Source organism: Nerophis ophidion, linkage group LG05 (assembly GCF_033978795.1).
Source record: "Nerophis ophidion isolate RoL-2023_Sa linkage group LG05, RoL_Noph_v1.0, whole genome shotgun sequence".
Classification (NCBI taxonomy): domain Eukaryota; kingdom Metazoa; phylum Chordata; class Actinopteri; order Syngnathiformes; family Syngnathidae; genus Nerophis; species Nerophis ophidion.
This window is the reverse complement of record NC_084615.1, coordinates 2,056,327-2,072,002: the sequence shown is the minus strand read 5'-3', so window position 1 is coordinate 2,072,002 and position 15,676 is coordinate 2,056,327. Positions and strand designations below refer to the sequence as shown.

General features: G+C 40.1%; 1 protein-coding gene across 7 annotated transcripts in view; it reads left to right on the top strand.

The window, feature by feature from the left end:
• atrx (ATRX chromatin remodeler) overlaps positions 1–15,676 on the top strand; it is a 77,195-nt gene that overhangs the window by 53,408 nt on the left and 8,111 nt on the right. For all 7 annotated transcript variants that reach the window (XM_061899692.1, XM_061899691.1, XM_061899687.1 and 4 more), the window contains 3 exons: positions 3,250–3,399; positions 9,426–9,536; positions 14,458–14,553. In XM_061899692.1, coding sequence (XP_061755676.1) covers positions 3,250–3,399; positions 9,426–9,536; positions 14,458–14,553 — 357 coding nt within the window. The remainder of the gene's footprint in view (positions 1–3,249; positions 3,400–9,425; positions 9,537–14,457; positions 14,554–15,676) is intronic.

The following is a 15,676-nucleotide window of genomic DNA, read 5'->3' as shown; positions in this document are numbered from 1 at the left end:
ATCCATCCATTTTCTACCGCTTATTCCCTTTCGGGGTCGCGGGGGGCGCTGGCGCCTATCTCAGCTACGATCGGGCGGAAGGCAGGGTACACCCTGGACAAGTCGCCACCTCATCGCAGCGCGGGAAATATAAGGAAACTAAAAAAATATCCACCGCTTGTTTCTCTCAACGTCGCGGGGGGCTGGAGCCTACCCAGCTGCACTCTGGCGGAAGCCAGTGAAGCCAATAATCAGTTTGTGAGGTATTTACATTATTAAAAGTTATATTGTTAGGACTGGGCGGTATACCAGTATTATAGTTACACAATTTGTTCTTTTTATAGCCTGACCTTTGTATATTTCCATACCTGACAGTTCTGGCTACAACTTTTGCTTTCCTCGGAGGTTGTCACGTGATGTGAGGAAGGCAACAGTTGTAGCCGAAACCGTCCGGTACGGAAAAAAACACAGGTCTGGCTATCCATCCATTTTCTACCGCTTATTCCCTTTTTGGGATCGCGGGGGGCGCTGGCGCCTATCTCAGCTACAATCGGGCCGAAGGCGTAAGATTTACAAATTGTCTAATTATTTGAAGACCCAATGAACCTATTTGGATTAAGTGTTATAGTTAATACCGGTATATTTTAGAAAGCGGTATATATTTGAGACGATACCATCATATCAGTATCTTTTGATGTGCCTCAGTTACGTGCGAAGCACAGGGCATCCTCTTTGGCTCACCCCAGCCCCTTTATCACTAGTCTACATCTGTTTGTTGTTCACTTCTGTTGGCCATTTAGCACAGTGGCTGGCAATGGCTACTCTCTGCTGCTCGCTCGGCCAAATGTTTAGCTACGACTCTGTTTAAAAGTGCCTCTCCCATAGCCCGTGTGGACTAAGCTACAGTAGTATAGCGGCTGGGTGGATGAAAAGTAGTTCTAAACTTAAAGCTGGGGTTCTTAAATGTTGTCACCAGGCAGAATTCAAAATTCGAATTGTTAATCCCACCTCCACCATGATTAAAAATAGTATGTTTTGTCAATTTGTTATGATGACAGTACCTTTGCATAACGTTGTAAGGTTATCAAAAATAAAGGAAACAACACACCAGTCATATTTATTTATATATGTATGTGTGTGTATATATATATATATATATGTATGTGTGTATATATATGTATATATATATATATATGTATGTATGTATATATATATGTATGTATATGTGTGTATATATATGTATATATGTATGTATGTATATATATATATGTATGTATGTATATATATATATATATAATATATATAAATAAGGCTCCCATTTAATTATCAGCAAGGAATTTCAATGTTTAATTGATTTGCTTTATCCCCCCCAAACAATGTCATCTTACTACTGAACATGCCGGAATTCCTTCTTGCCATATGCTCATTAAGTGGGTTAATTTACATCCTTTTTGCCCACCCAGTGGTTCATGCTTTTTTTTTTTTTTTGCTCTCCTGCACTAAAGCGATAGGCTTTACCATGCCGGTCCATCAGGATGCCAATAGACCAGTTCAGGTTACAGACAATGATTAGCGCCAGGTCACTGAAGAATGGGAGACGGACCAGACCACCCTAAAGCCTTTGCTGTTGGGAATTCCGAGTGTATCACAGCATGCACTTAGTTCCAGGGGGAACACCGGTACTGTCATTTGACCTCCAGCGCTGGGTGACCATTTAGCTGGAAAACGTGGAAAAGTGCTGCTTGTTCCAGCAATCCACAATAAAGGAATCCAACAAGGCCTTTCCCTGGCCCAGGTTGGTGGCCTGAGTAGATCTTACCACGTGAATTATGTGTGTATACAAGCTTGTCTGCTTGTCTTACATCTCTAATTTGAGAGATCCAGTTTCACTGTGTCTGGCCCACTGTTTATTTTCTCTCTTATTCTGTACAGATTTGCAATCACTGTCTCCTTTCATCCTACTTTGTGTCTGCTTTATCTTGCCCACTCCTTTGCGCACGTGACATCTATGATTAATTTGCTTTGCAACTTCACACTCACTGTCAAGAGTTCAGAGGTAGATTGATTTTGTTGGGTTGCACTGGTGGGTAAGGGGCGGGAGGTAGAGGTGCAGAGTGGATCTCCTCTGTGCACTAGTTTGTGAAGCTGGAAAAGTTGCAACATTGGTATGACGTCTCCAGTTTGCCGAATTGTACATGAATATAAAGCTAAGCCAGGACAAAGAAAAGCAAACCCGCCTCAGAGATTGTAATTTGAACACGTGTATGTGAGAAGATTCTGGTGCTACAGTTTAATTTTAGTCAGGTATTGTCCTAAATAAAAATTTAATCATTGAAACGTAAGTCCCTTTTTTTTTTTTTTTTAATTACCTACACTAATATCAAATGCTATGTCTACTTTTGCAAAACATGCGGCAGTAGTCAAACTAGTACCCTCAGCTCAATGCAACATGGCGAGCCACCATGTCATCATCTGTAAAACAGGCCTGTCAGATTGCAGATGTCAATACAGATTAGCGATGTTCCCATCGTGGTTTTATGATGCCAATCATAAATAAGTGAGATCGGCCGATTCCGATCACATTTATTAACTGTTATTTTTTTAAATACACTGCAATTAGTATAAGTGTACTCTGTAGTTCAGACTCTTCATGAATATTTTTGTTTATTTCCTAGATGGTTTCTTTTTGCTGCGACATAGCTATATCTAGACATCTTAAAGTTTACTCAGCACATATGTATTTTTATTGTACTTGTGTTTAAAGCCAGTTTAACAACTAGCTTAACATCTAGCCTGCCATCTCGTCTGCACCTTCTTGTTCTTACTTGATGTGTACCCGTTTAGCAAGGTCCTCAAGTGCTAATGATACTACTAAGAAATGTAGTTTATTTGCCGCAACACAGAGTGATGATTATTAACTCAAGTGAGGCTTTGCGCTTTGTATAAACATACACTGTTACCTTAGAGCTGCCTCTTGTCAGCAAGGAAAAATTAATAACTAGAGCTAAAGGCATCGTAATAAAAACATAATACATTTTTAATACTAACACCCTCTGGGATCCCATTACAGCAAGTAGATTGCCGACTTGTATTTTACCCAACATAATGAATAATCGTAATTAAAATTCTCGATTTCAATATTTATAAAAATGATTGCGCAGACCTGGTAAACACTGTGGGATTTCTTTTAGGACTGTTGAAGTCTACCTACAATGCCACTGCTTTCTGCTAATGACTTAAAAATGATCTTTTGTCTCCCCACTGTTGCAGGATCCTATCCTGGCGGAGCTGCTGCAAAGCCACAAGGACCAGATTGCATTCTATCATGAACATGACTCCCTGTTGGATCACAAGGAGGAAGAGGCCCTAAGCGAGGAGGATCGCAAAGCGGCCTGGGCTGAGTACGAAGCAGAGAAGAAGGTAACCATGATGTTTACAACTGCTCATATATTAACACATTTATCAGTAAGAATAGGCAAAAGTAAATCAAACTTTTGCTTGTCATATAAATACTATATCTAGTATTAGAGCTGCAGTTAAAACATGTCACTGTCTGTACTCGCAAAAATGCTGTGACGCTATTGTTCGGAGTATAAGTCGCTCCGGAGTATAAGTCGCACCTGCCGAAAATGCATAATAAAGAAGAAAAAAATATATAAGTCGCATTTTTGGGGGAAATTTATTTGATAAAACCCAACACCAAGAATAGACATTTGAAAGGCAATTTAAAATAAAGAATAGTGAACAACAGGCTGAATAAGTGTAGGTTATATGAGGCATAAATAAGCAACTGAGAAGGTGCCTGCTATGTTAACCTAACATATTATGGTAAGAATCATTCAAATAACTGTAACATATAGAACATGCTATACGTTTACCAAACAATCTGTCACTACTAATCGCTAAATCCCATGAAATCTTATACGTCTAGTCTCTTATTTGATATTTTATGGTCATGTGTTAATAATTTCACACATAAGTCGCTCCTGAGTATAAGTCGCACCCATGGCCAAACTATGAAAAAAACTGCGACTTATAGTCCGAAAAATACGGCACCACATTTTCTGAACTATAGAGCGCATCGCACCCACTAAATTTTGGGGAATTTTTTTTTCTATACATTAGGACGCACTGGACTATAAGTCGCATATATATACGCTTTGAAATTAGTTATTTACGCAGAAATATTTTGGAAATATTTATTGACATACTGCCAGTAACAACGTCTGATCAAACACAACAGAAGTCATCGTTAAAGTTAAGTTCTGTAAGCTAGCACTCCAATCCGCTAAACAGACTCAATAACTTCTCAGTGATTTTTTTTTTGTGAAACAATACAAAAAGGAATGCCATTGTATGTGAATAATACTAACACAGAGACTCTATTATATTAACTAATGCGGACAACGCTAGTTTCATTATTATATTACAAAAGCACGGGCAGGCATACATGAAAGCACTTCAGACTTCACACATTGATTTGATTTAGATTTATTGGTCCCCGTTGGGGAAATTCATTTTCACTGCCATACATTTAAATAGACATTACACATCACGAACAAAAATAACAAAAAGACATCATACGTGACCAACACATTTCCAGGCTTGTCAGACAGGTCGGCCGGGCCTGCTGTTGAGGGCGGCTATAGCTGCAGGATAAGACTTTTCCCGAGGCGGGCCCTCCGGAATTTGATAGTTCTGTACCTGCGCCCTGATGGTAGTGGGATGATGTATTGCTGTAGTGGGTGAGTCATATCCTGGACTATTGTGTTTGCCAGTCGAATGATGGACCTGTGGTTTGGATCTGAAATGTTGGGTGTGGTTAGGCCGATGATTTTAGCTGCTGTGTTTGTAATGCGTCTGAGTTTGGTCCGGTTGGTTACAGAAAGCATACCGAAAAAACATGTGGAACAGTACAGAAAGATGGATTGAACGATGCTTTGGTACAGTAATAACAGGAGGTGAGGTGCAACGTATAGTCCTTTAAGTTTATGGATGGCTGACAGTCATGGAACGGTTTAGCAAGTATGAATTGTTTAAGTCAAATTAGGGCTGAGCGATATTGCCTTTTTTTAATATCGCAATATTTTTAAGCCATATCGCGATATACGATATATCTTACGTTATTTTGCCTTGGCCTTGAATGAACACTTGATGCATATAATCACATGATGATTCTTTGTGTCTACATTAAAACATTCTTCTTCATACTGCATTCATATATGCTACTTTTTAAACTTTCATGCAGAGAGGGAAATCACAACTAAGTCAATTGACCAAAAGTGTATTTATTAAAGTTATTAAGCAATGGCACAAACATTCAAGTCATTTCCAAAACATAAAGTGCAAGATTGTCAGAGACATTTTAAGTGTCAAATAAAAATGAGCTGCATAATAAGAAATCAAATAGTATTCATCCTTCACTATGTGGTATGTTACTAAGGTTATGAAATTCTCTTCATTCTCTAGCGAGTGACTTTTCAAACGATGCTACATATTAGCAGAAATGCTACTTTTTATAGCAACGCTTTTCCCCCCCACACTTGACAAATTACGGTTGTCTGTTCGACATATTCCCACTTGAAGCCGAACCACCGCCAGACGATGGAAACCCTGCTGTTTTCATTGGGAATTAAGTCTTCCTTCATTTGTTACCAGATCCACACCTTCATTTTCTCGTACGGCTACGTTAGCAGCTAACGTAGCCCCAGTATGCTACCTCTCTGCCCTGCGAGGGCGGACACGCATGTGACGTATGACGTGACTTATGTAAGAATGTGCGCCTGCTTGTCTGAGGAGAGACAGGAAAGAGTGAGAAGAGCCTGAATGCCCGCAGCTAAAAGCAACAGTGAGAACATATACTCGAATATTACGATATTGTTGTTTTCTATGTCGCACAGAGACAAACCCACAATAAATCGTATATATCGATATATCTCCCAGGCCTAAGTCAAATCATGAAACTTACAAACGCTGCCTGGATTGATGAATGAAGAATCCTTTCAAGCAGAAACGCTATGGATGGTGTTAAAGTTAAAGTACCAACGATTGTCTCACACACATTAGGTGTGGTGACATTTGTCCTCTGTTCAGCCCCTGGGAGGTGAGGGGAGCAGTGGGCAGCAGAGGTGCCACGCCCGGTAATCATTTTTGGTGATTTAACCAGGGAAGTAATGGTTCCCATTTTTATTGTCTTTGGTATGACTCGGCCAGGGTTTGAACTCTCCGCCTACTGATCTCCAGGTGAACACTCTAACCACTAGGCCACTGAGTAGGTTACTTTCAGTTTAAGGCAAAACTGGAAGTAATTTTTTTAACTCTCAGTACCTGCATTGACCGAACCGGTCCAAAAGATGGCGCAATAGCACAAACAATAACACCATTTCAGTCTTCTGCTCGGGTTTAAAGAAAATTATTGAACAAAACACACTATGGAAATTAGCGAAAAAATGCATAAATTAGGTACACCCTTTTATAAGACGCAGGGTTCAAAGTGTTGGAAAAAGTAGCGGTTTATGGTACGGTACTCTGAATAAGTTAAATTTGGGGATTTTTATTAAACATGAATTACACGGTATTTTGTGCATTTTTACAGCACATATGTTCAGCTGAATATCCATCCATCCATCCGTTTCCTACCGCTTGTCCCTATGTTCGAACTTTTTGTTAGTAGACCACATAAACCAAGCTGCAGTTCCATCCCATTTACATGCATACGCATTAAAGCAGCCTGTCTCATGTTCACATATTCATTTGCCCTTGTGCCGTCTCTCTATTTCCCTGACGTCTGTCTTTTTGTAGTTCATATCAAAGGGTCATTAGTGTGTTTATTTGGGAGACTAGTGTGAAGGGTTGGTCGTGCAAGCGGGCGGGAGTCAGTCTCCCCTCTCCTCACGTAATCCTAGATTCTAATTCACCCTAATGATTATTTTTCCAACACACTCTACCTCCTCTGCCCCCTGTGTGCCGTAAGCGGCTTTTCCCTGAGCTCATCTGCTTGTCAGGAGAACACAGGGGTTTCCACTCACAAGGGAAAAACAATGGCCCTGAGGTCCACTGGCGGTATTTGATTGCATTTGCATCGTTGTGATGTGTCCTTCAAATACAGCAGAGAACAAAATGCACCCATTACATCATCCAGCAGCTATACAATTCTATATTGATGTTGCTGAAAAGACGGTATGACTAACATTTTTTATTTCTGAAAGTCAAAATATGTTGACATGCATACTTAGGGCAGAGGATTCTCTGTCTATCACATGTCTTGGTAGCGCAATATCCTGTTTTCTCACAGCAGTGTGCACAACTGCCAGTTAGCACACTCTCCTCAGACATACTAAATAAAGATGCAAAATAGCGCCTCCAGAGCAGTGGTCGGTGGCCTTGAAAAATCATACTGCTTGTGCTAAATGATTGTATTTCCATCTTCTCCTCCCAGAACTGTGGGATTTATGATGATCGGCGTTAGAGCTGTGCGATAATATCGGATTGCTGATGTTATCGGCCGATAAATGCTTTAAAATTGAATATCAGAAATTATCGGTATCTGTTTCAAAACGTAAAATTCCTGACTTTTTAAACCCCCGCTGTGTACACGGACTTCGGGAGAAACACAGCGCCAATAAACCTTAAAGGCACTGCCTTTGCGTGCCGGCCCAGTCACATGCCTATGGCTTTTCACACACACAAGTGAATGCAAGCATACTTGCTCAACAGCCTTACAGGTCACACTGAGGGTGGCCGTATAAACAACTTTAACACTGTTACAAATATGCGCCACACTGTGAACCCACACCAAACAAGAATGACAAACACATTTCGGGGGAACATCCACACCGTAACACAACAGAACGAATACCCAGAACCCCTTGCAGCACTAACTCTTCCGGGACACTACAATATACACCCCCCGCTACTCCTTATCCACACCCCACCCTCCCACACACCTCAACCTTCTCATGCTCTCTCAGGAAGAGCATGTCCCAAATTCCAAGCTGCTGTTTTGAGGCATGTTAAAAAAAATAAAGCACTTTGTGACTTCAATAATAAATATGGCAGTGCCATTTTGGCATTTTTTTCTTTAACTTGAGTTGATTTATTTTGAAAAACTTTGTTACATTGTGTAATGCATCCAGCAGGGCTTCACAACAACATTCGGCATAATAATTTGTTAATTCCACCACTGTATGTATCGGTGTCGGTAATTAAGAGTTGGACAATATCGGAATATAGGATATCGGCAAAAAAGCCATTATCAGACATCTCTAATCGGCGTTTATTCTGCATATTCATGAAGAAAGACGTGCTAAATGAATTGCGCTCCTTAGAAGAGGCGCAATCCACTGTGCACGTTTTTAGTAGTTAAGCTTTGCATGTGCTTTCAAGTTTATGTTTTAGTACAGATGTTCTCAACCTTTTTTCAGTGATGTACCCCCTGTGAACATTTTTTTAATTCGAGTACCCCCTATTCAGAGCGAAGCATTTTTGGTTGAAAAAAAAAAGATGAAGTAAAATCCAGCACTATGTCATCAGTTTCTGATTTATTTAATTCTATAACAGTGCAAAATATTGCTCACTTAAAGTGGTCTTTCTTGAACTATTTGGAATAAAATATATAAAAATAAATAAAACTTGTTGAAAAATAAACAAGTGATTCAATTATAAATAAAGATTTCTACACATCGAAGTAATCATCAACTTAAAGTGCCCTCTTTGGGGATTGTAATAGAGATCCATCTGGATTCATCAACTTCCTTCTAAACATTTCTTCACACAAAAATAAATCTTTAACATCAATATTTATGGAACATGTCCTCAAAAAATCTAGCTGTCAACACTGAATATTGCATTGTTGTATTTCTTTTCATATTTTGTTGAAGTATTATTCAATGAATATATAAATATATATTTATAACTGCTTTTTGAATTGTTGCTATTTTGAGAATTTTTTTTTTTTTTTATTCTCACGTACCGCTTGGCATACCTTCAAGTACCCCCAGGGGTACGCGTACCCCCATTTGATAACCACTTTGTTAGTACATGCAAACTTTTAGTATGTTGCCACAATATGTAAATGTTCTGTTCCAAGTCTGTGTGTGTGTAGTTTTTTTTTTTTTTACTGTTTAGGCTTGCACACCTGTCTCTGACCAGGTCTGTAGAACCCCACTGCCTCCTACTCCCAACACCCACACACACACACACCGGATGGCCAGATTACAGACCACAAGTAAACCATCTGCAGCAGAGTTTCAATTACACACAGTCATCAACATCCTGCTGGCCTTTACTGGGACTGTATACCTCAGATCTCACACACACACACACGCTTATGTTTTCAGGTTGTTTTTTTCGAAAAAAGTACCGGTGAGTAAGTCATGGTGATTGCAATGCCACACATTCTTTGGACGTCCATCAAATCAAATGCTGTGGTGCCTTTTATGTTTCAGGGTCTGACCATGAGGAGTAACTATCAGACACACCCCCAAATGGGCACCTCCTCCGTTTTCTCCCACTACAACATGGCGGCTTTGGCCACCATGACCAACCAGCAGCTGGAGGTAAGTAATGAGCTCCACATGCCCTTCTCTTTCCCCCTCCTCCATTCCCCCCACGGCATGTCGCACCGCATTCCTCCGTCCCCGCTGCTAATTGTGACAACAGTCATGTAGCTGGCCAACCCCGCTCGGCCCCGTGGACCCCCACCCGTCACATCGTAATGCCTTATGTCTGGGGCTGCGGATATTTATATGTGCTGGCACATCGGACAAAAGTTGCTGGAAGATCAGTGGTAAAATATTTAGGCTGGTTTCAATTATTCTAGTTATAGTGTGATATACAAATAAAGTTCACTCACTGATGACGTGATGTTAGTAGGCCCAATCATCATAACACGCAATATTGCTTTCAACATATTCATGTCTCTTTCCCAAACACCTCCTTAAAGGGAAACATTATCACAATTTCAAAAGGGTTAAAAACAATAAAAATCAGTTCCCAGTGGCTTGTTTTTTTTTTCGAAGCTTTTTTTCAAAATTTTACACCGCCGGGAATATCCCTAAAAAAAGCTTTAAAGTCCTTGATTTTCGCTATTTGCGATGCGACTGTCCATTTCCCTGTGACGTCATACAGTGCTGCCAATACAAACAACATGGCGGCTACCACAGCAAGATATAGCGACATTAGCTCGGATTCAGACTCGGATTTCAGCGGCTTAAGCGATTCATCAGATTACGCATGTATTGAAACAGATGGTTGGAGTATGGAGGCAGATAGCGAAAACTAAATTAAAGAAGAAATTGAAGCTATTGAGCGAATAGCTATTGACGCTATTCGGCCATAGCATGGGTGTACCTAATGAAGTGGCCCATAGCATGGCTGCCTTATTAGCATCGCCGGTAAAATGTGCGGACCAAACGATCAGGACTTTTGCATCTTGTGACACTGGAGCAACTTAAATCCGTCGATTGGTAAGTGTTTGTTTCGCATTAAATGTGGGTATCTAGTTTCAAATGTACATACAGCTAGCGTAAATAGCATGTTAGCATCGATTAGCGTAGCATGTTAGCATCGATTAGCTGGCAGTCATGCTGCAACCAAATATGTCTGATTAGCACATAAGTCAACAACATCAACAAAACTCACCTTTGTGATTTGGTTGACTTAATGGTTGCAAATGCATCTGCAGGTTATCCATACATCTCTGTGCCATGTCTGTCTTAGCATCGCCGGTCAAATGTGGAGACACTTTGGTACATTCAATGGGGGTCTGGTGGCAGATTTCTTGCCAGTGGTGCAACTTGAATCCCTCCCTGTTAGTGTTGTTACACCCTCCGACAACACACCCACCAGGCATGATGTCTCCAAGGTTCCAAAAAATAGTCGAAAAAACGGAAAATAACAGAGCTGAGACCCGGTGTTTGTAATGTGAAAATGAAAATGGTGGGTGTGTTACCTCGGTGACGTCACGTTCTGACGTCATCACTAAAAGACCGATAAACAGAAAGGCGTTTAATTTGCCAAAATTCACCCATTTAGAGTTCGGAAATCGGTTAAAAAAATACATGGTCTTTTTTTCTGCACCATCAAGGTATATATTGACGCTTACATAGGTCTGCTGATAATGTTCCCCTTTAAATGTAGCTCTTGGCACATATAGTTCCACCCATGTGAGGATTCTTTTAGTCCCTGCAACACATAGGTCTCATCGAAACAGTTTAATGATTTGCTTTCTACAGAAACAGTATTAGACTCGCTTACAAGATGTAGGAAAACTTCAGTCTTTAGAGCAGGGGTGTCCAAACTTTTTCCACTGAGGGCCACACACGGAAAAATTAAACCATGCTGGAGCCGTTTCGATATTTTTCATTTTCAAAGCATAACAAAATATATGGATTCTTTTTTTTTTTTACCTTTAGGACTCCCAGGGACCATAGAAGGTCTCCGTTATTAACATGTTAAAAAAAAAAGTCTAATTATTTTCATTTTTTTATGTGACGCTTACAGTAAACCTGTATATCAACTTCAGGTTGATATAAAGTAAAAAAGAATAAAAATAAAAAAGATTTTATGCCTTTTCAGTCAAAGACAACTTTTTTTTTTTTTGTAAAACTGAAATATGCAGTATTTCCCCCATTGCCCAAAACATTCGATTGTATTTACAAGACGATGAAAGTGAAATTTTTAAGAGCCTTAAGTTGGTCTTAAAACCTTGCTGCTTGTTTTCAAAGCTTTACATGGACGGTCACCTCAGTATATCTCGGACTTCATCCAAATGTACACTCCTGCGTGCGCTCTGAGGTCCGAGAGCCAGCTCCAGCTCGTAGTGCCTAAGACCAGACTTAAAACCAGGGTAGACAGTTCCTTCTGTGGTCGGCCCTAAGCTCTGGAACACTCTGCCCCTCCATGTTCAAACTGCTCCCACAGTGGACTCTTTTAAGTCTCGTCTTAAGACCCACGTTTATAATTTTGGTTTTAACACCACATAAGTTGTGTGGTCCTCTGTTTTTTTATTTTATTTTGATTTCAATTTACTGTTTTAATTGGTCTTACCCTTTAAAATTGTTTTTAATCATATTTATTTTTATATTGGTTTTATATTTATTTATTTTTTGTTTTATTCAGTCATTGGTGGAGCTAAGGATAATATTTGAATATTGTTTTTTAATATTGTTGTGCAGCACTTTGGAAACATTTTTGTTGTTTAAATATGCTATATAAATACATTGGATTGGATTAGAATAATGCTGACAATATTCATCTCCAATCATTTGCAATACTAAAAAAAATTTAGTATTATGCAAAGATTTGTTTATTAGATTAGCAATTAGATTATCAAGATGAAAGTAATATATGACATGGCTTGTAACATGCAACTCAAGATATTTCAAGACTTCTTTTTGATATAATGTTGGTGATTAGCCCTAGTCTACAAAAACCTCAAATTGAAAATTTCAGAACATTCTGGTTTTCCCCAAACTGTAAACCATGATGATCAAAATTATAACAAATAATATTTCGTGTTGTATTCAATACATTTCGTATCACATAAGTTTCACATTTGAAGTTGAACTGCTGAAATGAATAGACTTTTACATAATCTTTAAAGTTTGTCAGTTTCACCTGTATGTCATTGTGACGGACTTCCTGCCGTCCTCGTGTGGGTTGTGGAGACACCTGACACACGACGCATCATAGCAGCACCGATTTATTGTTTCAACAAATCTATTTTCACTTGGCTCTTTGGTCGCGTCACTTTTCAGTGTGCTCCTTCGGCGTCCGGGGCTTGAGTCCGCTGCGGGGGTGCGTCATCGCTCTCGTGGTCTGGGTTGTCGTGCTTCTGGTCTGCTGGCCGATGTTTCCACCTCTGTGCTGCCCTTTGGTTGTTCCTCCCTCGCCCTTTTTATATTCTGACAGCAGATAGACAGATCGTGAGCCGGTGTGTAGTATACACACCTGTACTAGATTGTCGCTCCGTGTGCGTCACGCCTCCTCCTGCCGCCGCATGCCCCGCCTCCCGGCCTCCAGGTGGGCCCGCGCTGGTGCTTTCCGCCCGTTGTCGGCCCGTCGGCGGTGTCTCTCCACAGTCATCCTGTAAAATGTTATCAGCCCTGGCCTTACTAAGTGACTAACATGGTTTATGCAAAATAAGACAAACACTGTGATGTAAAGTGCAAACTATGACACTGGATTAATACAATTAAGGAACATACTGTATAAACTGGGTAGTATTTATTTTCAGCTTCTTATAATTGGTTTCCTATTACAGAACACTGATTTTTGCCTTTATCATGTATATTAGGTTTTTAAATGTTTTATTTGTTGTATGTTTTCAAACTATTGTTCCTTTGCTTGAGTCCTCTGGCACCTCTGACACGGTGGAGTGAAAAATAGCACACTGATGTGTGAAGTAATATCTCACCTAGGGCTGGGCAACATTGGCTTTTATTAATATCTCGGTATTTTTATGCCATATTGCAATATACGATATATATCTCGAATGAACACTTGATGCATATAATCACAGCAGTATGATGATTCTGTGTGTCTACATTAAAACATTCTTCTTCATACTGCATTAATATATGCTCATTTGAAACTTTCATGCAGAGAGGGAAATCACAACTAAGTCAATTGACCAAAACTGTATTTATTAAATACTCCTCATTCTCTCGCGGGTGACTTTTTAAATGAAAGAACAAATTAGTAGTGCTGCTACCTTTTGTAGTAACACTTCTGCTGCATACTTTGCATATTGCTGTTGTCTGCTGAATATCTTCCTGCTTGAAGCCAAACCACCGCCAGATGATGGACCCCATGCGGTTTTTTTTGGGGCATTAATTGTTCTTCCGCCATTTGTGATCAGTTTCGCACCTTCTCTCTCTTGTAATGTCACTCGCACCGCTGCGCTTGCCCGCAGATAAAAGCAACCGTGTGAGAACGTATACCCGAATATTACAATATAGTCATTTTCTATATCACAGAGAGGCAAACCCGCGATATATCGTTTATATCGATATATCGGCCAGCTCTAATCTGACGCCTTGCTTGAGGGGCATCATTAAATGCAACTTTGTAGTGTTGCACTTTACATCTTCTGGCCAAGTACAGAAGGAGTTATTATCAATGCAGTGAGTTCAGACCATTGCAAGGAAAAGGAAAAAAGTGTGCAGTAAATATAAAAATGACTGAGACTGGATGATACAGTAAATCTTATGGACTTTAACAACCAAATGAGCTCATAAGCACTTCAGAGCTCAATAATCCGACGTGGTTTGGTCGCTATGAACAACGCTTGATGACATTAATTATTTGAATCTATGTTATTTGCACAATCCAAAGTATCCAGCGGTCCTCCGTGCACATGCCTGAACCAATCCCGTCCTTGCATTTAGTGGTGAGCTGGTGGCGCCTCTCACGCTCACGACGCAAGTGAGTTAAGTCGGTTGTTTCAACTGTTCTTCTGTCTTCATTTGTGGACAGGAGCTTATCAACCAAGGGCGACAGAAGGTCATCGAAGCAACAAATGCATTGAAGAATTTACAACGAGACTCACTGGAAGACACTATCAGCCAAATAGTAAGTGCAGCTTTGATTCGCTTCCTCCTTCATTTCCACCTTTTACAGAATGTTAATAAAGCACTAGAACAAGAAATGATCAAAGTCCAATGGTACCTCGGTTTTTTTGTCACAATTACAGTGTGATTTAGTTGTAGCTGACAATATTTTACAATGCCTCAGTTTTAGTATTATTAAACAGGCATAGACGCAGTACAGCTGCTAGTTGAGTAAATAAAGTTGTAGCGTACAATTATAGTCCAATCCAAGTCAACAATAGCCTTGGAGCAGACCTGGGCAAATTAAAGCCCCAGGGGCCGCCTGCGGCCTGTTAAGCTTTTCAATCTGGCCCGCCGGACATTCCCAAATAATGTTTTTAGATATTTAAGATGGAAAAATCCACGTCACAGCAGCTCAAACAAGGCACCAGGCATTGTGGGTGGGGAGCGTTTCAACAGAGTGTTTCCAGAGCGGCCAGCCTGAAATGCAGGTGTCAGGGACAGACTCGTAAGGAGGTTTTTACAACAAAATGTTAAAGTTTAGTGATGTATCAGATTGTAGGTGGGGTTTTTTTAACCCTTTGCATTCATATTTTGCTGTGTTTGTTGCATTTTTGTTGTGTTTCGCTTGATTGTAATTGTCGATGGAGAGGAGGGTGTGACGTTTATATGTTGTCAATATTCAGTGTTTTATCGTTCATAGTTGTTAATATTGTAAATCCCACATTCTTTATTTTCACGTACATTCTGGGTGTCTCGTTCAGTAAAAAAAATTACAATGCCATTCCGTTTTTAAGGCGGTCCAACATAACTTTTTTAGCATTCAACCAGACATTATTGTGAGGTTTTGTATTAGTGTTCCTAAACATCAAATATACCGGCCCCCAGACACTTTTTTTTTGCCTAGATTTGGCCCCCCCGAGGCAAAAAAATGTGCCCATGCCTGCATTAGAGTAAGTGGTACGAAGTGTCACTGCAAGTCTAGCCAAACAATCAAGGCTAGTAATATGGCGCCTACCAGCTGTTCTTCTTAGTTTTGTAGAGAGCCTGCTCTTGCACCCAAAAAGGAATTTGCCCGTGCTAGGAGAGCTACAAACACTGCTTGTGGTCCTACACTTACAATGTACCTAATGCACTCCAATTGC